The sequence below is a fragment of the Sylvia atricapilla genome, chromosome 8 (assembly GCF_009819655.1).
Source record: "Sylvia atricapilla isolate bSylAtr1 chromosome 8, bSylAtr1.pri, whole genome shotgun sequence".
Taxonomy (NCBI): domain Eukaryota; kingdom Metazoa; phylum Chordata; class Aves; order Passeriformes; family Sylviidae; genus Sylvia; species Sylvia atricapilla.
Window position 1 is genome coordinate 21,509,119 of NC_089147.1, and position 24,992 is coordinate 21,534,110.

Here is a 24,992-nt window from a genome sequence, read left to right on the forward strand (position 1 = left end):
CAGGAGGGCCAGCCGTGTCTGGCTTGGGTCAGGCTGCGCTCTGAGAATAGTCACGGCCAGATGGCCACCCCTATCCTCCTTCCCTTTCCCCCTGCCCCCATGCATGGGGAGTGAGACAGGACGCACAGAGGCTGTGAGGATGTCTGTAACAGAGCTCTGTTTGCTCTGTCAAAGGCTCTCTTTAGGATGTTCCAAGCCAGGGCAGCCAAGAGGTTGGCTTGCAAGAGGAGGGTGCACCTCTTTGAAGAGTTATGTGTAAGTCAGATGAGGATCTGGTTATGGAAATAATGAGGGGATATGCTTGCATACAGTTCTGGCTGTAAGAAGAGGAAATAAGATGGATAAAAGGAGTTGTTGCAGATTTCCAGGCCATTCATGAAGGAGCGCAGAATGATACATGCTGAAATTTTGATATATTTTGAGAATGGAAATATCAACAGGTATTTTAGGAGCAGAACATAGGGCAGAAAGGCACAGTTTATTACCAAAAGAAAAGATTGACCAAAAAGATTGGAGAATACAGTTCTGGCATATGAGAGAGAGAGAGCTTAGACTGAGACAGCTGAAAAAGCATCTTCCTCCAAAAATCTGGCCTAGCCATACTGCAAAGATTTTTAGTCGTCTTATGAATTGCTGTAATTTATACAACATTGTTTTAATGTCAACAAAAAATACTGGTGGCTCACCTCAAACAGACCACAAGCTGTAGGCAGTCAGGTATGGATTGACAGACAGCTCAGAGGTCCATGCAACTGGAGCAGATTGTGGAAACAGTAAGAAGCAAAAACTGCATCAGCAGTCTCAATCTAAGCCATTCCCATTTATCAGTCCACTTTCTTTGGCTATCGGAATTATTTGTGTTTTCAGAGGAAAAATTTCTCTGTCTTTATCGTGGAGTGTGTTGGGTCTTTCTGCTGTCTGTTCATATCTGCTCCATCACAGTACTCCAGCCCCAAGGCCTCTTTTCTCTCCCCTTCCTTCCTGTTCTCTGTCATTGCGAGGAAGAGGCAAGCTCAAATTCAAGCTGAGTGTGATCAGTGTGTTTTAGAGGGAAGGAGAGGAGTGTTCAGGATGGCATACAGGAGCTGTGGCACGTGAAGTGTTGACTAAATTAACTGTCACCTTCTAATAAGACTCCACTGAGCACAAGCAAATGATTGTGGTGTGACATTTTCCCCTCCATGTCATAGAACTGTAGAATGGTTTGGGTTGGAAGGTCACCTACTCCTACCCCCCTCAATTATAAAGGACATCTCCAACTAGAACAAGTTGCTCAAAGGCCTGTCCAGCCTGACCTTGAATATTTCCAGGGCTGTGAATATGTGCAACCTCTCTGGGCAGCCAGAGGTGCATTTTTTGGTGATCTTGAATTTAGTCATTTTATTGAAAAACTCAGAGGTGTTGGACCTTCCCAGTGACCTTAAGAATGAGCATGGACAAAAAGGTTGTCATTTTCTCTATCATTAATCCTCAACATGGCTGAATTTTGATACAACTCTCTTGAAAAAAAACATCCTGTGAGAGACACCTGTGACAAAACCTTTCAGCACAGAGGATTATGCTTAGGGAAAGGGACTGGTAACTGAAAATGGGATCTTTGGACTTGCTCAAAATATCTGAGGAGCAGTATTGGGTTAATTTATTGTGCAGGTGCTCCTCAGCTGTCCTGGGAGTTACTTGGCTATCAAGACTCCGATCCCACTGCCACAACTTTGTTCCAGGATATCCCTCTTAGCAGGCTGAGATTCTGGATTTGACTAAGTTTTGAGGTTTGACTAAGCTTGTAGGATACATTTGACAGTTCAAGACTTTTTTTCTGTAACCGCAAGAAATACACAGTCAGAGAGAGCAGAGGAAATTAATGAACATGTGCAGTCTCCTGATTTCAGCAGCTGGAGCTTTTAAGAAATGCACCAAAAATCAAAAGCTCTGGCAGGAACATATATGTCCTATCTATATGTGTGCTCTAATGTTTGTCAGAATCAAATGCTGTGAAAGCTGTCCATTTTACAGAGTTGCTCATAACAGTTTTAAACAAATTACTTTTAGTCAGATACATTTTATGACTGGTGTTGGCCCAAAGGGAAATCTTCAGAAAGTCTGAGCAAAATCAGTTCAGCAATGGAAAATGCTTTTATATTGAAATATTTGCATAATTCAAGAACAGCTGAAGCTACAAACTTTAAACTTGGCTTGTTTTATAGCTTTAATAGAGGAAAGAAAAACAATCCAAATTTAAAGAAAATCACTTCAGCATTTTTCAAGTTATGAATGATGAAAGCTGGCATGTTCAGGGGTGAACATAGAAGTTTCCAATTCTTCTTTCCCCCTGGTGTTTGCAGGACCACCTCTATTTAAGGGCATGTTTGTAATAACCTCATTTGCTAGACTATGGCAGTAAAAACGGATTTTTCTAAGGATTCAAGCATTAAATTCAGCTCAGGTTAAGCTTACTAACCACTTAAATCTTCATTTTTTGGGGACACATTACTTGAAATATTTCAGGGAATCTATAAGCAGTCCTGGCAAATATGGTAAAAAGAGAGAGGTTCATCTTAAAACATCATTACTGCACCTACCACATAGTGCATGCAGAGATTTGTAGATTTCTCTGTGTTATCACTGTTGTTTGATCTCGTCCATAAATTTAAGTCAGTGCCGGGTAGTCAAGTTAATATGTCACAATAAAATTGCAATGTTACCAAATTTTAGAGCCTGCCTACCAGTCTCTAAAGCCATATATTGAAGCAGTAGTAGGCATTTGCCTCTAAATTCCGTTATCAGACACAGAAGACTGAGCTGTTTGGGTGTTGGTGTCACCCATAACTTTTCTTATAGTAATATATGCAGATATGCTCATAAATTAAAAGTTTCTATGTTTGAACAGAACTAAAACCTGATCTAAATTAAAATAGAAATTTTAAATTCTATTGTTTTGTGAACTAGGAAACTCCTTTTACTTGGTAAGTATATGTTAGATCTTAAGTATTTTATGAGATTTTTTTTAACCCTTTCTTTAGGAAGGTTTTTTACATTTGTGGAAATGAGAGATTTTAAGAGCCATTCTTAGATCATAATAGCATGATGAGGTGTGCTTTTTCAGGGGAATAAAGAAGGCTGATGTTCAAGCATACAGCTCACTCTAGACAGAGGTCAGTAGGTTTTCTTTGTCAGGTTGTGCTGCAATCACAGACCAACATGTTGCCCTGTAAGCCTATCTATAAAACATGCAAGTATTTAATACTATTGACACTAAGGACATTTTATGGCGGGTGTGTTTTCAGCTCGTCTTCTGTAAGTTACTGACTGTAATGTGTTCTTCTCTACGAAGCAAGAAAAGATTTTTTTTTCCTTGCTTTCAGCTTTCATGCTTGGCCTTTTAGACAGGAAAACCTGGAGTAGCCCTTTTTTATCAACTATGCATCTATACAAACCAGAGTAGTGCCTTGGGCCAAGGGAAACAGTAGCTGAGTTTCATTACTATGTGCTCTCTTTTTTATACAATTACACACTTTCACCCTTCCCTATCCATTTATATTCACAAATAGAAAGGAAAATTTCAAAACAAAAAGTGGATTTAGGAAGAAAAGGACATTTTAGTCCCCTAGTGTCTTAACAAGTGAGTCAGAAAGCCCAAAATAATCAGTTTATTTGTGTCATAGGAAACCACAATATCTAAATTAGTAATTAACATTTGTTGATAGGGATTAATGAATAGCAAAGCTTGTAATACCTTTTTATACGTGAGACCATTCATGCTTTTATGCTGCATGGGAGGGGAGGACTGAGCATGTTACTGGACAGATGAAACACATCATTAAAACCTGAATTCCTGGATACAGGTTACTTGACTGGACTTAAAAGTGTACCAGCTGTTGCACCTCAAAGAATGTGCGTACACATATGTAAATAGGCACATGTGTGTGTTTCAATAATTTCATACTGATTTAAGAAAAGAATGTCTTTTCTTCTCTACTGTGTCAATACACCGATTTAGCACGGAAATTGAGAGTGAAGATGGGAAATCCCTTTTCATGTATAATCACTTGTAGTAAGGAATATCAAACCTAGCTCCAATTTTAGGTGCTACAATGAGTTTCCATTCTACAATTCCGAGGAAAAATTACCCCTTTAAGCTGTGGAAAAATGCATGTTTGTTAAAGAACAGTAAATATGAGCCCCTACTCCATTCCTTAGAACTAGGCTGTATTTATTCTTCCGTGGAAGAATTTCTGTATTTGTTTCTCAGATACATAGATTTAGGAATTCAGTTTTTATACTGTAATTCTAAATAGGATTCTTGGAGACATAACTATTAATAGACAAATTCACTGCTTAGGTAGTAGAAAGTTGATTATATTGGAATGCAATACAGAGTGAAAGAGCAGAAGCAGGAGTGAGGCAGACCAAAGGTCTGTCTTTAATGTGATGTTTGCAAGTGTACAACAGTGGGAACTTGGAAAAGAGGATAAAACCAGAGCAAATCTGGAGTAATAGTTCCATGTTACACTCCAGCAAAATCTTGCTGGAGGATTTATGAACTGAACTAGAGATGTTGTCTTTGTGCTTAATAGGCCAGAATAGGATTTTGTTATACATGTCTAGTGATAATGAGTGTCAGAGAGTCTGTGTTACGTAAAGAAATACATCCCTTTATTTGTTCAGATTCAGACACTTTAGGAGTGTTCCTGGCTGCCTCCAACTGCTTGTATTGCACAGCCAGTCCATAATCATTCCATGTACAGTGTCTTTTTATTTTTGATTTTGAAGAGCTCTTGCTTATCTCCCCTGCACTAGTCTATTTTCCACTACTCTTTTCGTATTCTGTTTACTTGTTCTGTGTTTGATCCATAATTCTGACACTCTGAGCCACTTCAGTGCACCCTTTTGCAAGTCTGCTTAGTCTTTGTGAATGGGGGACCAGAATGTTCAACTTGCAAGTTCCTGAGGAATTTACAAAGTGGCTTAATTTTGTTGTTTTCTTTCTGTTCTGTATTCCTCTCTTAATAGTTCCTAGCAGTTTACTTGCTTTCTTGCCTGCCACTTATGATTGATCTGACATTTTCTCAGAATTATCTGTTATAACTTCAAATTTCCTTTGTGGTGTGGTAATTTGTGGTTTAGACCCCATCATTGTGTATTTAAAGCCAGATTGTTTTTTAAATGGGCACCTTTTTTACATTGATTGACAGAATTCTGTAGCCCATTAATCTTGGACACTTTTGCCATTCTTCACACTCAACTTTTGTTTTTACTATCCCAAATGATTCTAAATATCTCAGAAGAAGGTGGTGCCTGCTGTACTGTAGAGCTCCCTCAGAAATGATGTGTATAAGCAGGAAATGCTCCTCAGAGCAGGTACAAACAGTTAGCGTTGAAACTGGACTTAGGCAGGGGGAGTTTGGTAAGGCCACCTCTTAAATCACTTCAGGCCTTCCTTGCTTCACTCTGGAGACCAAAATTGAATGAATTTATAGTAACATGCTGATTCAGGTGCCATTAAATCCCAAATAAGCATTCTTTTTCTGGAAAGAAAGTACCTCTAGACTGCTTTTTTTTTTTTTTTTTTTTTTTTTTTTTTTTTTTTTTTTTTTTTTTTTTTTTTTTTTTTTTTTTTTTTTTTTTTTTTAAAGAAATGAGATCTTCCCTTTGATATTATTTCTTAATTTGAGCACCCATATAGAATTAATTTATAGTAAATTGCTGGTGTCTGCTGTAATGGCTGTAGTACATAAAAACTGGTATTGTTTTACTTGCAACCTGAGTGAGTTGTGAGGTATTTGTTCAGAAAATGTTACATCAGTACATTATTATTCTGTTGGCTCAAACCATGAAGCAACAGAACAGGGGAGAATGGTCGTAGTTAAGCCTTATGGTTACCAGAGCAGGCCCCTACTCTTCTGAGGAGTCGTGGAAGAAATGAGGGTTCACCTCACACACTCCATGGCTAGAGCAAGTGTCCTCAGAGCACAGGATTCTGAGACTTGGTGCACGGTAGTTTCAACCTGAGAGTAAAATGCAGAAGTTGATGGCTCCTCCTAGGACACACATTTCCATCCCCTACTTTTCCTCCCACCCTGCCAGCACTCCTCCGCCCACATGGGGCAGTTCCTCGTGCTGCCCAGACTGACACAAACCTGCCTGGGGACCATCCCCTGGCAGTGTCCACATGACACTGCCGCCAGCACGGGACAGGGACGGGCAGCATTTCCCTGGCAGGAAACAAGGATGAGGCCCCATATCCGCAAAGTAGCTGCAGCTGCTGTGGAGCCCCACTTTGAGGCATAAAACACGGTGCTTTGTTTTGAATTTCCATCTAGCAACAAAGACTCTAGTTCCAAAGTTGGAATAGAATTACCTTCAACATTGTGTGATAATGCTGTAGAATGATGTCTGCAAAGCAAAGAGCAAAGAATACAGAGACAGAGCTACAGAAGGGGAGCAAACTCTATTATCTCATATGCTGAAAACCACCAGTTTTATTATAAAACTCAACTAAAAGAATGGTGAAACAGCAGAATCAGTAACTGGGAAGCACTGGAAGTGGAACAGCCTTCCAAATTTAAATAGTGCTTTTCACATATACATGTAATTGATAAAACTTGGTCAGGGTTATTCCTGTTTTCTGAAAATGACACCTACCTGCCCATCTCCACGTACACAAAACCTGGAATTCTGGTAATTTTCAGTTTTTCAGCAATTATTTCTACATCTACAATATTATGTCAGTCTAAATATATTTTTTCTGAGTTTTGAAAAAACTGAAAATCCAAATTTATAGTATTCTGTTACATAGAAAATAATAATTAGACACTTGTAATTAAATTTATGCTTTAAGTTTCAAGTTCACTATTGTCCTTTTCTGTGCTTTCATTCGATATTCCTGCAATATTCAGTGTTGGACACCAGCCTTTTCTCCTTAAAAATATATGCTTTAATGAGTTGAAATCTGAAACCTGTGCTTTAAAGGTTTACAGTGCATACACTTCTCACCTTGCAGCATTTAGGGTTGAATCATACTAACAGGATGTCTGTTTATGAAATTAATCCAATAGTATTTTTTTACCAATAATTTTTGAGAAATAGATTTTCTCTGTATCCTAATTTGGTGTGACTGTTTTTTTCATTGTAAGAAATTAAATGTATGGCTTGTTCAGCAGGTTTCATAATAGATCAATAATTTGTTGGCTTAACTTTTTTTTTTCCTGTGGAGATGTGGGAAGATCAATGTCTGTAGTGCCCTAGGTCAGGATCAATAGTTTTAATAAAACTTCCCTTTTTTGTTGTTTTGGGGTTGTTGGTTTTTTGTTTTGCCTTTGTACCTTCATATGGTTTTGCTTTTATTAATGAGCTTTTCCTTTAGTTTCAGACCATTAATGGTTTTCAGATAACATCACACTGCCCAAGGTCAAGGCCAGTTTGAACTAAAAACTCTACTTATCAATGTTTAAATCTATTGGTTTGGCTTACATATGTTAGAAGACATACGAGTTAGAATCACTACTTTCCCGAGCCCAAAGTTAAAACAAAACAAAATCTCAGCCTTTTGAGAGGATGACACATTCAGGCCTTTTTTGTGTTTCCTTAAATAAATAAGAGTTGTCTTGTTTATGGATCTCACCCTGGCATTAACAACACGGGTAACTACCGTGGCCTTGACTGCTCTTCGATTAAAGATGCTAAATGCTTCATACGGACCTTTGTAATGGTAGATTGCTCATTCCACAAAACCGGTTTGAAATAAGATAGCATCTCTCGTTTATTCCTGAAATTCTGGATGGGAAGAGGCAAATTATCCAAGTGTGTGTTATCAGCTGGAGTGCTTGAGAGAATGCCATGTTGTTGTCTGTGAGGCTCAACCCTGTGTCTTTTGAAATCAATGGAAAGATCTCATTAATTTCATTGGCTATTGATTATGGGCATGGAGAACATAAAACATTCATGAATATTAATGGATTATACTGATCCATGTGTCTTTTCATGTGTTGTACCTTGTCTGAAGTCTGTGATTCAATTTCTGTATAACCTAGAGGTTATAGAAAAAGCAAACTTCACGTAAGCTGAAAGATTTGGTAACACTATTTGATATTCTGCCTGGAGGTGTCTTTGTTGTGTGATAGAAGTGAGGGGCACAAAGAACTGCACCCTCTGACCACTGGCACCTCGGCAGATTATCTTCTGTAGGAGATGTTTTTTCCCATTATTTTGGCAGTGTTAGCCTGATTTTTACTTGGCAGCAGTTCACTTCATAACAAATCATCACAGAGGAGTTTGAACAGCAGAATCTGTACTCAGAAGGTGCCCTACAGTCTCTGGTAGCCCATCATCTTTAATTTAGAGATTTTTATTTCCCATCTTGTGATTACAGTTGAATGAACATTGTAGAAAAGTTTAAATTGTAGCTATCCATGTCATGCTTTTGCCATAAATGATGGAACTTGTGTTTTCAAGCCTCTAATCTTCACCTGCTCAAATAGTCTCTATAGAATAATTGCACAGAATGGAAGGAGAGTAAAATGCAGGTATGTATGGTGTCCCTGGATGAAAATTAACTGCAGGAACTGACCCTTTGATTAGAATTTTCTGTGCTGTAGCATCCACTTTCAGACAATGAAAGTTCTGGGAAATAGATGGCTGAATGGAAGACAAATCCTTAGCTCCAGGAGGGACAGAGCAGAGATCCTGGTTAGTGGATAAAAAGTAGACAAAGGGGAGATTTGAATGGGCCTTGCTTTGCCTGACTTTGGGGACTTGGAATTTATTTTGTGAAAGATGACAAAACGTCTAGAATGAACATTGAGGGCATGTGGGAGGTTAATTGGAGTGCTTTGAAATGGTTAATTGTCTAAAAGTGGAGTTGTGAGATTTTATGATCACTTTGGCTCAGTGATTTCCACAGTAGGTTTTAGAGATAATGCAAAGTGGAAATTATTTAAATGCCATATGTGAAAAGTAGGCTGTGCATGTCAGTCTGATACCCATGACCTGGCCTTGACACACCTGAGCATATTATAGACTGTGAAGTGGCAGTTAAGATATAAACCTCTGGATGCCAAAAATAATGTTTATGTGGTTACGTAGTTGATGCCATTTGAATGAAAGTAGGCTCTGTCTTATTTTCACCATAACTGTTTTCTTTGTTATGAATAATAAAGACAGTAAAGTAAGCAGACCTGGCATAGAGTATATACAGACAGCAGATTGTGTGAGTAGGGTAAACATGGACTGGTTTTATATTGTTATGTTTTGGCTGTACCTACTGAATGCTATAATACTAATGCTTGTTCAAAAAGAATGCACAGAGCAGTCTGACACCAGATTTGAAGTTTAGGAGGCTGCATACTCTGATTTTGTTTGGTGTCCTTCGCTACCCTGTGCCGCCCACTGCCCTCCTAATCCGTCCTGATCCTTCTGCCTGCCCCGGTGATTAGCAGTCAAAACTAAACCGGAGAGGAGTCTATGGAACCAAATATTTATGTCCCTTGTAATGTGACACTGTGATATTGTACTGTGAACCTGAAAAGATGCCAGGCCAAGCGTTGTGTCTAACAGCAATTGATCAAAAATGGAACTGCAGAACTCTCCTCCAGTTGTTGGCTTTATAAATTTGATAATAAGTACATTTCTTGATGGAATATAACAGTGCAGTAAACTGTGTGTGCCCTCTCTTCCCTCCGCACCTGTCCAATTGCGGAACGCTGTTTGTACAGTACATTGTTGTCGCTGACAACTGAATAAGAATTTTTAGGAGCAGTTGGCTATCAAGTGATGGCAAATTTAAAGGTTATGCAAATTGTGCCAGTACAGCCCAGCTTGTTTCAGACCTCTTTTCTCTATTATCATATCAATTGAGTCAGCTCGTAGTAGACAAAGCAAGGTTATGGGAACCACCTAGAGCATCATGCACCATTAAACATCAATGCAGCACACATGAACATCTGCAACAACGATCTTATTAACAGAGGGTATAAGGGAAGGCAATAAACAGCTTTCTTAGTCACCTAATTGTAAAAAATTTAATAACGTGATACTTGCATTATTTATCAACAGCTATTTGGTCAAAAATTACACAATTGCAGTGGATTGGATTGCAATACTTGCTGTCTGCTGTAAATTGCTACAAAAATATGAAAGTCCTTTCGTGAGCAGTAAAACACTTTAGTTAGTAGAATGCTAAAAATGCAATTTTGTTTTGATTTCTGGCACATCATGGAATATAAGTATCTGCTTTTTGCACTGCTATTTTTATACTTGGCTAAAACCAAATATTATAAAAGAAAGTAAGGATTGTTTTTGATTTCCTGGTTGTCTAGATAGCTTGAACATTTCAAAAATCAGGGCACAGTTGTTTTGTTGTGAAAAGTAACATACAGAAAACATAAAATGGTCTTGTGTGTGTGCAGTCAAAACAGATGTTTGGAGGGACAAAGCAAAGCAAGTTAGATGTCTGTACTGGGTATGTGTTGTGTGTTGGCTTCTGGGGGAGACACTGCACTGCTTTAGAAGTTGTGAAGTTGTGATTTCAAATAGCTGAGGGAAATGTATACAAAATTCAAGTATGTTAGAAGTTGATAACAAAGGGAAAGGAGGTTTGGCTCTTCAAGGCCCAGCAAACTGGGAATAGGTGAGGCTTGAAGCCCAGCCTTGCTGCCATCAGATACACTGGTGGGGAGGGACAGCCCTCCTGTCCCTGCAGGGAGGCACTGCTGGACTCCCTGGGTTAGCCGGGAACCAGGGGCCTGCTCAGAAAGCTTCTGTTTCATCCTCAGTGTGCAAATGCACAGGTATTTAAGAATTAAAACTGAAAGGAAATAAGAGACTGGATGGATAAATCAATACAGGCTCAAAGGTTGAGTTTGACAAGTGCATTCGGCTGAAAATCCTGCTCCTGCATTAGTCTGCTCCCAAGCAGCTTTGTTCTTCCTGGCACCGTCTGCTCCTGACTGTTGCCACTGAGTAGCAGCGACCAGATCAGATTTGTATTTATGTGGAAGAAGAATGAAGCCTTCTAAGTTTGTGTCAGCATAAAAATCCAAATTGTGCTAGGATCACTGGCTGCAGTTAGCCTCCTGGTCAGCAGTAGACACCTCAGTGGTGCTTTAATCAGCAAGAGTCAACAGGTGATGGCGAAGGATATGAGGAAGGAGGAAGAGTGATTAGACAAAGATGAGTAGAGGCTTGGTAAAAGGATGAATTTGGCAAGTTGAGACTTACAGGCATTAATTTTGTTACCACAGAAAAAGGAAATTTTTTCTTTAAAAATATTAACATCTTTCCTTTTTAAATCTGGTTTTATTTCCTCCAGGAAAAGATGGAAAAAAAAAAAAGCAGTAAAACTGTCTAAATAGCCATTAAGTAAATGTTTTCTACTGAAATGCTTCTGAAAGGAACAAATAACAAGCATTTCCCATTTTTTGCCACATTTTTGAGTTGCAATTCAAATGATCTCACTCTGTAGGCTAACCAGAGTTTTTTTCCTGCATATCTCTGTGGTTTTTAAAGCAATATCTGCTTCTTGCTTTTCTTCATAACTTTTTAAAACTTAATTGTATCAGCAGAGTGTCCATATTTTGCTTATACACATCTTATACAGTTGCTTACCTTGCTTTTCAGATTGGAAACGCTATAGAGCAGCATTTTTTTTTTCTTCTAAAACATATCTTGGTGGTCATCTTGACAATACAAGGATAATACAGTGAACATGAGTTGAAGTCACCTGTATGCACCAACTGAAGTTTGAGTAATCTTAAAATGTTTTGTTGCCTCTAAAAAGATAAGTGTGTCATTTTGGGTATTATTTTGGAATCACTTAAGTTTGGATTATTCAGCAAATTAATACTTCAGAAATAATACTTTAAGGAAAAGCAACCGGGAGTGGCAGGCGGTGATAGGAGTCTGACAGTGTTCTGCAGAGAGAGAGGCTGGAAATGTTTGATTTTTCTGCTAGGTTACTTGTTTTGGTTTTGTCAAGCAGCCTGTCTTTACAGTGTTGGGGTTTGCATTAAATGACAGTGGCTGCCCTTGAAGCCTGTTGGGTTACCTTTATGAGTGCACATATGGGACTGCCCTGCTTTAAAGGCCTTCAGACACAAACATATCATCCAAGAGCTCTTGCCAGGAACTCTTTGTCAAAGCTGCTGTTACAGTAACTGTGTGGAAATTAATCCACTGTGTAGTCAATAACTGTAAAAATTCAGGGTGCAGAGTTTACATTAAAATGTGCGTGGCGTTATTTTTAAAAGCTGGTAGATTTGCCATCATCCTGCTTGTGTCAATGGTTAGGTACTACTTTTAAACTGATAACATGGTACCACAGAGATCATAGTTTGGGGTATTTAATTATCTAAGAAAATATCTGCAACTAATGTAGGGGAAAAATAAGCTCCTTAATTTGGGGCCAGATTTTTGTCTTAGACTGGTATAACCCTTAAAGAATGCCATTAAAATCAGCAGAGTTTCTCTGTTTCAACTGGCATTTTAAGAGTAGAGTATTTTCTCATTGACATTAGAACAAATTTTGGCCTCCACTGCAGTAGCATCTTCTAAATAGATTTAAAACCTGCTAAAGTCTGATAAAATTCATTTAGTAAGTATGTTTTATTCTTCAAAAATAAATAAGTAGTCTTGGGAGATCTTAATTAAAGGAAACATGGGGCTTACAAACACAGAATGAGAAGGAAAAAAACTGTAAAATTCTAGAGCTGAGCTGAGCAAAATAAAAGGATGAAAAATTGAAATTTCTACATGTAGTTTGAATTTTTAAAGGCAGTGCTGTAGAATTTCTGTGGTATAGCTACCTCATCAACGTTCGGCTAGTAACAAAATAATTTTTTTTTTCAAGGAGAAGCAGATATATACATGAACTTATTTTTAGTAATATGTCTAGGGAAGGCTGTCTTTCTCATTCCAATGAACTGATTTTATTTATGAAACTAAATATAAATTCTCCCAGAAGAAAAATCTCAGAGCTGCTCTGTAGTGACCTAATGCTCACTCCTTCTCTTTTCAGTCTTACTGATGCTCAAGTGAAATAGAAGTGCCTTGGGCCCATTTCTGCCTCCACTGACAACCCATGCTCCTCAGATTATCATGTAGCATAAAAAAAGCTGTCATGTAACATGGCATTTATTTAAATGATGTGATTTCTGTGTTCACCACTCTGAAACTGAGGTATAGCTAAGAAAGCTTGCAAGTTTTGACAGGTGTGTTTACCCCGCTAGGGCAATATGCTTAATGTATGAAAAATGTGAAGCGGAATACAGTTTTTGTCCTACTCAAAATCGGATTATTATGTGGTTTTCTCTCTCTTTTTTGGGTTTTATTTTGGTTTTGGCCAATGCCCTAATAAGCTTTTGAGTAGGAATTGCATTGACATGATGTATAGGTTGATACTTGTCAGAAGATTCTCCCATAGGACAGTGTTTTGGTGGCCGTAGCTGTGCAGTGGTTTACCTCTGTAGAACACCATGAAGTGGAGTACAAGCATCCCTGTTTCCTGTTGGTGTGCTGGTCAGTGCAAACAGTAGGTGAATGCACACGTGGTCTGGTTTCTGAGCTGAGAGATGTTTCATTTTTGCACAGTCCCCACAGCCATGCTTCGGAAGGAGTGTGTGTGAGCCAGACGTGTTGCTGTAACCCAGACACACCTTTGTGATGTATTCCTTACACCAGACGTGGACATTCCAGCTCTCATTATCTCTGTGTGTTTACACGTCTTGGCTACCTATTTACAAACAGATATAGATTTGTTTGTGTTTCTAATTCCCATACACAGCTCAAAAAATAATGGTGGAGGGGTGTGGCTTGTTCTTTTGCGTATGAGGATCAAATAATATGTACAGTGCCCAAAGCAATACATGTAGGATTTCCTGTGCAGGGACAGATACTTACATTTGTTAGTATTGAAGGCCAGATGTGGTTTTGTGTCACCCTGTGCTCACTGGTGTGGCTCAGCTCACCGTGGTAGAGCTTGCTCTTCATGGAGACCAGGATCTTATAATTTATGGGCTTTGTTTGCTGCAACCCATCTCTCCTGTCTTCAGGACTGGTTTTGATCTGAGCTCTTCGTGGTGTTTCCAGACAGTCATTGCGTTGTATCAGTGAAATACCTGCAGAACCCTTTCTTGATTTTGGTGCCTGTGACTTCACACCCCTTGCCTTTCCTGAGTCCCCAGCCCGTGTGCGAGCCCGGACAGAAGTCAGAGGAGAGGCCTGAGCTCTGAACACTACCTTATGTCTCCAGCAGCCATGCCGAGCTCGAGCAGAGCGTTTCCTGGCAGTTCAGTGGGCGCAGTTTCAGCTGCCTCTGAAATCAGTGCCTGGCGGGCAAATGGCAATACTCTTGTGTGCTTGTAAGGCTTTTTCAACAGAGTTCATTGCCATTCTAAACCTTAAACATTGTGACACATGCCAGAAAAATTCAGCAGCTTGTTCTTTAGGGCAGTTTTTCTATATATATATATGCACATATATATAATAAAAAATGTTTTATTAGCAGCAAACTGAAGAAGAACTAGTGTTTTCTGTTGGCCTCCTGCTTCTCCATCTTTTAAGCAAAATGTTCTGTTTACTTGTGCTAAAAATTATCTAATATGAGAAATAAAGTAGAGACTCAATTCTTGGCACTGGCAGGGGTGATAAAGAAAACAACGACATTTAAGAGTGCCACACACCTTGGATAAAGTAAACAAATCACATTTTGCCTATAGATGATGTTCATAAGCCGTTAGTCTGTGCTGTTACATTTCTTACAATTGTTGTAACTATATACAGAGTTCTGAGTCCGATCTTGTGCTGGTATGAATCCAGAGTTATTTCAAAGGAGCGGTGTTGAATTAACAGGATTGCAGACAGAGTCGGGTGTAGGTTCAGAGGATGCATGCTGTTGTACTAAACTAGTGTTTAATTTTAGGTCATTGCTAATAGTTGATGTGTATGAGTGTACAGGTTGATTCGGATGAACCTTCTTTCCCCCATTAACTCTAATCCTATGAATCACACTTCAGTGAGGGGTCACAAATATGACTTCGGAATCAAAATGCTCTTGACCAGATAATGGTACAATTTGTATGTCTGAGGAGAGATATAAGGGGAAGACAAGTCTCATTTACCTCCTAGGATAAAGGAAAATGGCATCTGCACATAGTCATTTCCCCTACGGGTATCTGTGGGACTGTGACTAGAGCCACAGGAGGTTCAAAGTCTTTGACATCATATTCTTTCTCTGTTTCTACTGAACATGAACTAGCTGTCTCTGAGGGACAGCACTTCACATCCAGATCAACACTTTTGCTTAGCAAGCTGCAAAGAGAATTTTAACTCCATTGCTAAAGAGACCCATTAATTGGGGCTTTTATTATGGAAATCATTTAATATTTGTATTACTCGTATCATACCACAGACATATTGAAGCATTATAAATGACAGCTGCTCTGTAACTTGTTTAGGGTCATTTGTTTATTATAGGATGAATAACTTGTACATTACTAGTTATAAAGGTTTCTTGGTTACATAGAGAATTCATTAGAATACAGCATCATTTGTTTTGTACTATTAAAATACATTATAGAAAGATCCCGAAGCATGTGGCTGAGTTGAATCTTGCTTGCCATGCTGTAACTTCACTGAATGGCACGAAGAGATTCCTTCTTTTTCTGGCAAGCCCCACATAGCTGCAGCACCAGGCCCCAGTGCACACACCTGGGTGGTGGAGGGAAGAGGTGTTGGTGTGCAAACAAGGCCAGCTTCACACACAGCCAGAACGTGCCAGGAGCACCAGAGTGTCCATCCAGAGCTGGCATCTCAAAGTCCCAGCCGGAAAATGCGGGATCTCGTTGTCTTTTCTTAGAAGTAACAGGTGGCATCAGCTCTGCCAGGTTTGAAGTACATCATACTGCAGGCCTGGAGGATTCCTAGCTGGGTTCAGTGCCCTGCCCCACGGTGCCTTGTAGCCTTGGACAGTGCTGTGTTGATGGGGTGGGAGGGCTGAGGTATGTCTTTGATGTACATTATTGTGTGTGCTGTCAACGTGTGAAGGACAGCAACAGCACCATTTTACTGTCAAGCAAAACGGGGAATTATTGCTATACTGAGGGCTTTTAAAGGTATATTGATGTGCCGAGGAAGCTACAGACACTTAGAGCCTGTAGCCTTTTGGGGTTTATCTTCTGGAGTCAGGTGAGAGCTAAAAATCATCCCAAGCAACATGGCCTGGTTTCAAATACTTTTCTCATTACTTCTTACCTTACAGCTGCCCAGAGACATTTATAGGTTTTGAGTTCAGGTTTCTATGTTCTGTTAAGTTCTTCCTGTCTCATTTTTTTCTCTTTTCTTTTTATCTCTCTCTTTTTTTTTTTTTTTTTTTTTTTTTTTTTTTTTTTTTTTTTTTTTTTTTTTTGGCCCCTGATCTAAAGAAAGTTAGAGAGGGTGGAGGTGGGGAGGAGATGGGACAGAATTCTGTTTCACAGTTGTTCCTTTATTTTACAAGTTAAAGCTCACAAAAGAAACATGAATGTGACTCCATCTTGTAAGCATCTGTACTACCACTACAAGCCCATGGATCAAAAGATTATTTGAGGAAATAGCTAGACCTTTTTTTGTATATATTTTAGGTCTACCTTCCTCCTTTCATTTTATTTTAAAACAAAATTAAGGACACTCCAACATGTTGCCCATAAGAGTTCTGTTACAGGTAATTAAATGTAAGTTTACACATTTAATCTACTTTTAAGAGCAAGAGAGACTGGTAAATGACCCAGTTAAGGAAAGTACTCAGCCTAATTGGATGTAATGATTGCTTGCTGGTGTTTATTACTGTACTAGGACTAGACATGTAGTCTGTGATTCTAATTTAGTTTAGAGACAGACCTGTAGTATTTGCACCTATCATCAGAGTTCGATTGTTTCTGCTAACATTGTGAAATAGGCTTGTGTTCATTTGGGAGCTTAAGAGTATTAGAATGGAAGAAGCACTGGGTTTTTTCAGTTACTATTGCTCTCCAGTTATTATCTCTCCAGACTGTTTTACCTACAATAATAGGTTAAGGATAGGATATGCTAGCATATGTTTTTGCCTAGGAAAATAGAGATTTCACCTCTTTATATATGTAATGTTAGAGACTAACAATAACTAAATTTACCAATGAGCTGTATCCTTCTGACTTACCCATGAATTTACCTTGTCTTCAGCCTCTGAAGTCACATTAATGTCTGGGTTTGATTACTTCTATGTCATTTTGAAGAGCTGAGTTCCTGACAAATGTGAAGTCGCTGAAAGTTGACTCAAAGCCCTAAAAGTTTAGATTTCATTAATGCCCGTTTTCTAAAATTTCCCTAATTGTAGTCACCTCGTTGCAATTTGCACTCACAATTCTGGGCTTCCAGGAAATGATAACCAAGTGAAATATGTTGTATCATAGAAGATATTTGTTACATAAAAATAGAACACTGGATTTTATGCCCAGAGCAGCGGCATTTGGACTTCAAAACACTTATGTAATTATTCTTTATTTCATAAGCTCTCAGAATGATGAATGAAATCAGAACTGACTTTGAAAAGCAAGGCCGCTGACGACCAGTGCACTTAGCCCAAGTGTCTCAATGTTCACTGTGATGGATTTGGGAGTTTTATAGCATAATGGATCAAAAATGAAGCTAAAGCAACATTAAATTCACAAAAACAAGGATACTCAGAATGGAGACTTCTGCTTCATCGTGATTCATCTTGTTGTGTTTAGTTGCTACAAAACACAGATCAGTAAGAGAAATTAGCTCTTTTGGTGCTATTACACAAACATAGCAAACATAGCAACTTAATAGCAATAGTAATAAATTTAATGGCAGCTTTAATTCTAATTTACATCTTTTATTGTAAAGGAAAAAAAAATACCCCAAACCTCAGTATTCTTTTGTTGATCTTCCAATATATATTATTGTCAGCTGTAGTTCAGTTGACTCTACTATGCTAGAAGTTCTCCTAAGGTTAAAAAAAGATAATTTGCCTATTGGATGTGTGCAGATGGCAATATTTTGTAGTTTAGTATGTGCTCCAAAGCCATACTGGCTCCTTCTTAAACTTCAATATTTAGCAATATGAGATTATTGCTCTGCTTGAAAATATATAGGAAGTCACAGATAGAAAATGTATTAACCAGGTAGACATGGAAAACTGTGACCAGAAAAGGTAAATTATACACCAGGAGACTTTCCTAATGTATTTGGGGTTTTAGACTAGTTCAGTTACTTACAATTATATCTGCTACGGAAGGAAGAGAATAGGAGCTCCTAGTGCAATGCTTACCTGCACATACTAGAGGGAGCTGAGGGAGGGAGTCAAGACAGAGGAAAAGAAAGGAAAAAGATGATGATAACTTTAATTTGTGCTAGTTTGCTTGAACAGAATCTTATTTGATGCCACACCCCAATTAGAGCTTTCAAAGTACAATGTACATTATTCACTCTCTGAGCCCAAGCACAGACATTTGTATGCATATGCAATTGTCTGCTGTGCATTTAGCAGAGAACATCTGTGTGTGCCCATGCACACTTGGGAAGGAGCAGGTTAGTTTATTACAATGTATCTTCAACAGACTTAGCACATTGTGCATTGTTTTAGTATTATCTAGAGCAAATCAATATACCTTCTTGTGAAATGGATGAATACACTCTGCTTGTCTGGCAGAGTTTAATGTAAGACCTCTCTTTCACGATTTCCAATTCAAATGAATCCTGTTAAAATTACTAAAAAACATTGCTCTTGAAGACTTATCTTAAGAGCACAACATAGCATTGAAGCACATTTCTAAATAGCTTTCTTAACAGGGTAGAGAGTAGGATGCACTGAGAACTGACTGAAACCTGTTCTTTAATTGGAATATTCATCTTATGTTTTTCATTACCCTTTTTCCTTTGCCTCTCATGGATAGTTGTTGCTAATGCTCCCCTCCCCTCCTGGTGGGCCAGCCAACAGTTCCCTCTGGAGGCAGCATCATTATATCTGCCTGGTTCACTTAGTAGCAGATGGTGAAGAGCAGTAGAGCTGATACACTGCATTTCACAGAAACCAGGATCCTTCTGGTACCTCTGCAGCATACACAGACTTGCCTGATTTGAGACTGTGAATTCTTTATATGCCTTCCAAACTAGGTTTCCTTGTTTGCTACTGTGTGTGTCAGTGTAGGAGTGATTTTTATGATCTGCTCTGTTGCTGGACAGTGAAGAAACTACTCATCTCCAGGTTTCAGCTACTGGAAGCTCTGTTTTCCATTTTATTTCTATTTTTACCAAAAATTAAAAGAAAACAGCTCTGATGGTTTTTCTTTTCACTGGTTGACAGGCTTTTCTTCCCCCTCCCCTTTTTGTAATTCCTGCTGTCTGCCAAAGGACAATCTGTTTGCTCTGAGACAGTTTAATGCATACTGACTACCAGAGGCAGAACTTCCATTGGCTCTGTTACAGGGGTAATTTACACTTTAACAAGGTATTGTGACAAGGTGGTAATTATATTTTTATCACGTCATTATGACATTACCACCTGGAAAGCCATAGCTGATTAATTAGTGGCATATATTAAATTTATAACCCTGGAACTCTAAAGTTATCATACCTAAGTGGTGTAATTATGCTGAACTGTGGTGTGGCAGTGAGATGGAGGTGAAGATGCTGAGTATCCACCTATTGCAATACATTTAATGAGTGCCAGTAGAGGGCAGGGAGCTGAAGGAAATAGTTGGGGTTTTTGAAATAAATACTAAAGAAAAGAGTGAAATCATTGAAATCTTGAAACCAAATCTAGTCAGATGGCAAGTTGCAAGGCTTCTTACATATATGGATTTTTTTAAAGGTATGATTTGAAAGCATTTTCATTTACACTTGTTTTTGCTTTCTATTTCACAGCTTTATTTCAGTTAAATCACATCTATTTTGGTTTTAACAATGCAGCAGTTTCTGATGATCTTTTGGAGGCTTGTACTGGCCATTCTGGCTATCTCACCTTCCTGCAACTAGTAGACAGTACTTTTTTTGGCAGGATGGATTTTTCTAAGTCTTATCCACATGCCCAGATGTTTTATGTTGTTCCTTCTATTTCCTTTTTTCTTATACACTTTTCCTTAGTATTAGGAGATAGAGAAAATAAATGAGGCTGGAAGTAAATAACGAAAATGCCCACAACTTATGGTTGGTTTGAATGTGTTCTTATATCCCTATGAAGTAAATACAGACAGAATTATAAACCCAATCTATTTTTTACTCAAATTATCATGCTAAAGGTCATCGTTTTGAGTTATTTTGATTTTCTCTGTTTGTTGTGTATTTCAAAGTCAGATTCCCAAGTAACTCATATTTCATTCTTCCCTTTCTCTACAGAAAACGAAGTGACTACTTTCCCTGTGCTGGTGAGTGATCAGAGTGAAATTGTGGATACCAATGGAGCTGGAGATGCATTTGTTGGAGGTATTTCTTACTTCTTTCTGTTGTTTGGAGATTATCTTATTATTCTCCCCATATATAATCTACTATTTTTCATTCAGCTGTCCTTCAGAATGAGCTTCATTCTTTTACAGCTTTTCTCTGCATCCTGAAGTTATATGATTTAATTAAGTTCTAACTTCCAAAGGGAAAGTGTGTTCTATTACTTCAAAAATAATATGCCATTATGCTGTACTCTGGTCGTTTTCATGAGATTAATTGTATCTGTCAGACTGTTGCATAAACAAGCTGCATCAAGTACTATATAGTGTACAGAAATCCCTCCTGGCTTAAATGTTAACACATTGTTGTTCTTTAAAACAGGTTGTAGTGAATATTAAACAGTATGTTAATAAGTGAGCATAATGTCTCTGATCATGTAAATTTTGGTAGAACATCTGCTTCCAATACAATTATTTGGACATCAGAAAAGAATGCAAAGGGTTAATTTGTTAAAACAAACCCTGAAAATATCTGGCATTGCTTAATATCCATTTGCAAACTTACTATTTTTTTTGGCGCAAGCTCTAAGGAAAAAAGAGGATGTTATGTCTATGCCTGCTTAAAAAAATTATTCAATATAAGCCAAAACTCAATCTAATCCAAGATTTCTGTCATTCATTGTAACCTTCATCCATGTAGTTCTGTGATGCACTATTGCATCCTGAAGGCTCTAATATCCAGTCTGTAGTAGCTCTGAGGAGCTCCATTAGTCACTAATTTACTGGAAATACAAAAGAGACTTTATAAATAGGCTTGCAGGGCTCAGTCTTGTAGCTGTGAAGGGGATAACAAGCAGTGTGTTACCAAATTAGAGCTTCAGAATTGTGTCCCACTTCAAGAAAATATTTAACATAAGCTTAATCTTAAGCATGTGAGTAATTCCGTCCTTACTTAATACAGCATTTAAACCAAAGATAAATGTTCAGTATATACTTAAATCTGTCTGAGAATAGGAATGTTTTTACTCGTTACTTTCAGTGCTTTCATGAATCAAAAAGCACAGAAATAGAGGGAAACACAGGTTGTATTATTCATACACCTTTTAGGGCATGCTTGTCACTCTCTATTGTTCCTAAATCACAAACAAGACTAAATTTGAACCAGTAGGTAACAGTGAGTATAACATAAATAAGATCATCTTCAAGTGCTTGTCCTTGTATACATTTGCTCTGTGTATCAGCTGTGCCAGGAAGCTGCTGTTCTTCTGAGGGGGAAAAAATAGAGAGAATAGGTCTTGCCTGTTTTGTTTTCCTGTGTCTGCCGTGTTTATCTCAGGTTGTATTTATTTTCCATTCTTCAGTTTTAGACCTCTTGAAATCAGGACTTTTGTTTTAATAATCCTAATTTTGTTCTTTCTTAGGTTAGCTGCAAGAAGGATATTGCAACTAAATAGTCAGGGCTTTAAGAACTGTTTTATAATATAATAGATCAAATAAAAAAATAGTTCTCTCAAAAGCCTTCCTATTTAAGTTACATCTTTTTCTCTGGTACTGCCACAGCTGCCAGTTTTTCGTAGGAGGGCTAAAATTTTTAATCAGAATATGCTGAATGGAAAGGCTGATACAAACCAGATCAGTCTCTGTTCCAAACTACTGCCTTGCACCAGCAGTGGAAGGAGTTGGGGCACATCCTGTCAGGCTGGTCTTGGATCACTTGTGAGACTCCTTTCTCGAAGGGGGAAAATGATGTGTAAAATGTTCATCTGTGGAAGAGAGTGATGAACAGACATATTCTAAAAGATTAACTCTCCCTTATCCTTTTAAGTGTTAAAGGTGTTAAGATGCAGCAAGCTTCTGTATATTTGGGATAATCTTAGCAGAAGTCCTATATCACTGCCTATGGATGTATATTATCTTCAGTTGCCACACAAATGGCACTGAAGCATCAGATGCTTTTAAACTGGAGCACAAGTGCAGTGCAGTGCAGTGCATTGTACAGTTCTCCCTCACTATCAGGGAAAGGACCACGGCTGGTTTTCCCTCTGTAATGGAAGTCAGCTCAGCCATGGCAGGTCTGTCTGGGCTGTCCTTGCAGTCACTTACCTGAGCATCAGTGTGTGAGCTCAGCCTCTTGCTGCACCATGCTTCTCTCTCCCGTGACTCAAAGCAACATGAGCTGTAGAATATCCATAGTTCTTCCACTGGCTTCTGGGATATCTCAGGTCTCCTCTGTCACTCCATAAATAATAAATTGATCATTTATTTTCCTCAGAGAATAGATTTTCCTGAGTTTAGTCCAGACGGGAGAATTGAGACTCATAACAGTCTAGGTACACATCTGACTCTATGTGTACTGTGTACTGTGGTCTCCTTCTTCAAGGAGTCATTTAATTTTCCTTCCCATATGTAGGAAATAGGATACTGGACTGGATAGGCTTTGATTTGGTCTGTGTTTCATTTGAGGGAAAGTCTGTATTTTATCTGTGTCACACTTTTCATGTGTTTTCAAAGTGTATATTTGGAACAGGGAAAGTTCTTGAATGTGTCCTTAGCAGTGAGCCCTGTGCAGTAGTGGAGGTAATACTGCACAACATACATGTCTTCATGCGTTGGGTCTAGCACTGAGCCAGCTGCAGTCTTACTGTCCTGAGAGAATTTTTACAACCGGAAAGTTATGTTCTCTTCAGTGCCTTTCTGTTTCTTTCTTTGACTGAGGTTTTTATCAGTTCTTACTACCTAGGCAACAGGTAATGTTTTGGTTTCAGTGTCCTTGTAGTAAAATGCTTCAAAATTAATACCTTAACTGAAAAATTCACTCAGTGTTAGGTCCTGAAAACCTAGTTCTTTTATTCAAACAGCAGAGAACAAGACTCCCATGGCAGTTTCCTGTACTTCTCTGGAACCAGTATATTAACATGACTGAACAGTGTTTTTTTTCCTGGAGCAGGTGTCTTGGCTAAGAGAGGAACATGGGATATAATGAAAACTAACCCATCAAACGAGATTTATTTTGCATTAGGAGGTCAGGTTTGTTAGACTCTGTCATATTTTGAGAGGTCTTTCACAGTGGCACTCTCTTCCAGAGGTATAACTCACAGATTGTAGGGAAATTCCTTCTAAATAATTATGCCAACTTGGCAAATCACCCCTCATATGTTTCTCCATGTAAAAGTTGAAAAAAAGGAAACTGTGAGCGTGTGTTTTACTGGAACCAGTTTAACAACTGAAGCTCTGGAGACCTTAAAGTCAAGAAAAAGTTTAAAGGCACGAAGTTTCTGGGCGCTTGTAACTCTGTGAATTGATTCATGAGTTCAGCATTTCTGAACATGAAGCTGCCAGCCTCCAAGGAGAACTAGCTCACCCCAACAGCTAGCAGCAAGAAATAAACCACATTCTTCAGTTGAAATGTGGTTTTATTAAGTTGGCACCAGGAGTATCTCTGAATTTCTTGCTTCTTACTGCAGGCATCAAGTCATCTGCCACTCAGGCTGGTGCAGTGCATGAATAAGAAACTGGGTTTTAAAATTGCTGCAGGTACCTTTATGCTAAAAACACTTCTCTAAACAACACTAACACAGTTCTGCTTTTATTGCTTACCAGCAACACTGCTACCTTTTACAAGTTTAAGCAATAATGGTTTACTTTGTAGCATCTCAGCACCTCTTGTGGTTTTCAGGAGTACCACAGATACTTGGTTATAGATCCCTGAAATACCCATAAATTGAAGTTGCAATTCCGCCTCCAGATTCTTATGACACTGGCGAATCACTTGAGCTTTGCTGACATGTCACAAGAGTCCTCTTAATGGAATTACAGCCTTAGTTTGTAGGGTTTGGGGAGCGTTCTGTTGCTCATTAAATTAACATTTATTTATTACTAGTCAGCCCCAGTTTGAACCATTGCAGTAATGATAATCAAAGCGTACTTATTGGCAATAAATAGACTGAAATATGGACGGTTTTACCATTGTATGCTTTTCTTTATGCCATCCTGCTCTCTTTAGCCAGCATAGGCCTGCCTTCTGTTTGAACTCCCCTTTGTCATTGCCACCGTAACTAATGAAAACAATACACATCTGTTCTGATAGTTGCTGCCATTGTTCCCTGCAAAATCTCTCCCCTAGACTCTGTCTAGTCACTGGAACTGAGTACAGAGTTCATAACAAATGAATAGGAGAAGGTGTAAAATCGATGTTTCTTCAGGTTCCATCAATATAAATATATTGACTTAATAATCTGCTATGATTTAGTCATATACTACATGAAAAGTACCAGAGTATGAAATGGAACCACAAATCATTTTCAAGCAGCATGATAAGGCAGTGACAGAATGATCGCAGCCAGTGTGTATTACTTATCACCATGCTATAAAGATGTTATACCATTCTCAAGGAAAAGAAATCCCAAGGCAGAAGGAGCTCTTCATTAAGCATTGCATGGTGCCAGAGAGCAATTTACCTCTGTCAGTATCAAAGGGGAGGTCAATGGCTCAAACCACCTGTCAATTTAAAAATGGCATTGGCAGCTTTCATGTGCTGAGGAATCTCATAAAGCTGCTCGCTAGAGTTTGAAACCTACAGTTAGA

The 24,992-nt window shown here is 38.5% G+C and overlaps 1 protein-coding gene and 1 long non-coding RNA gene across 3 annotated transcripts in view; one reads left to right on the top strand and one right to left on the bottom strand.

The window, feature by feature from the left end:
• Positions 1–24,992, top strand: part of ADK (adenosine kinase) — a 273,346-nt gene that overhangs the window by 234,474 nt on the left and 13,880 nt on the right. For both annotated transcript variants that reach the window (XM_066324073.1, XM_066324072.1), the window contains exon 10: positions 20,365–20,451. In XM_066324073.1, coding sequence (XP_066180170.1) covers positions 20,365–20,451 — 87 coding nt within the window. The remainder of the gene's footprint in view (positions 1–20,364; positions 20,452–24,992) is intronic.
• LOC136364543 (uncharacterized) lies at positions 4,802–6,052 on the bottom strand. Its single transcript, XR_010744170.1, has 2 exons — positions 5,387–6,052; positions 4,802–5,298 (listed from the first exon to the last, which is right to left on the bottom strand). It is a non-coding gene; the product is annotated as an uncharacterized lncRNA (long non-coding RNA).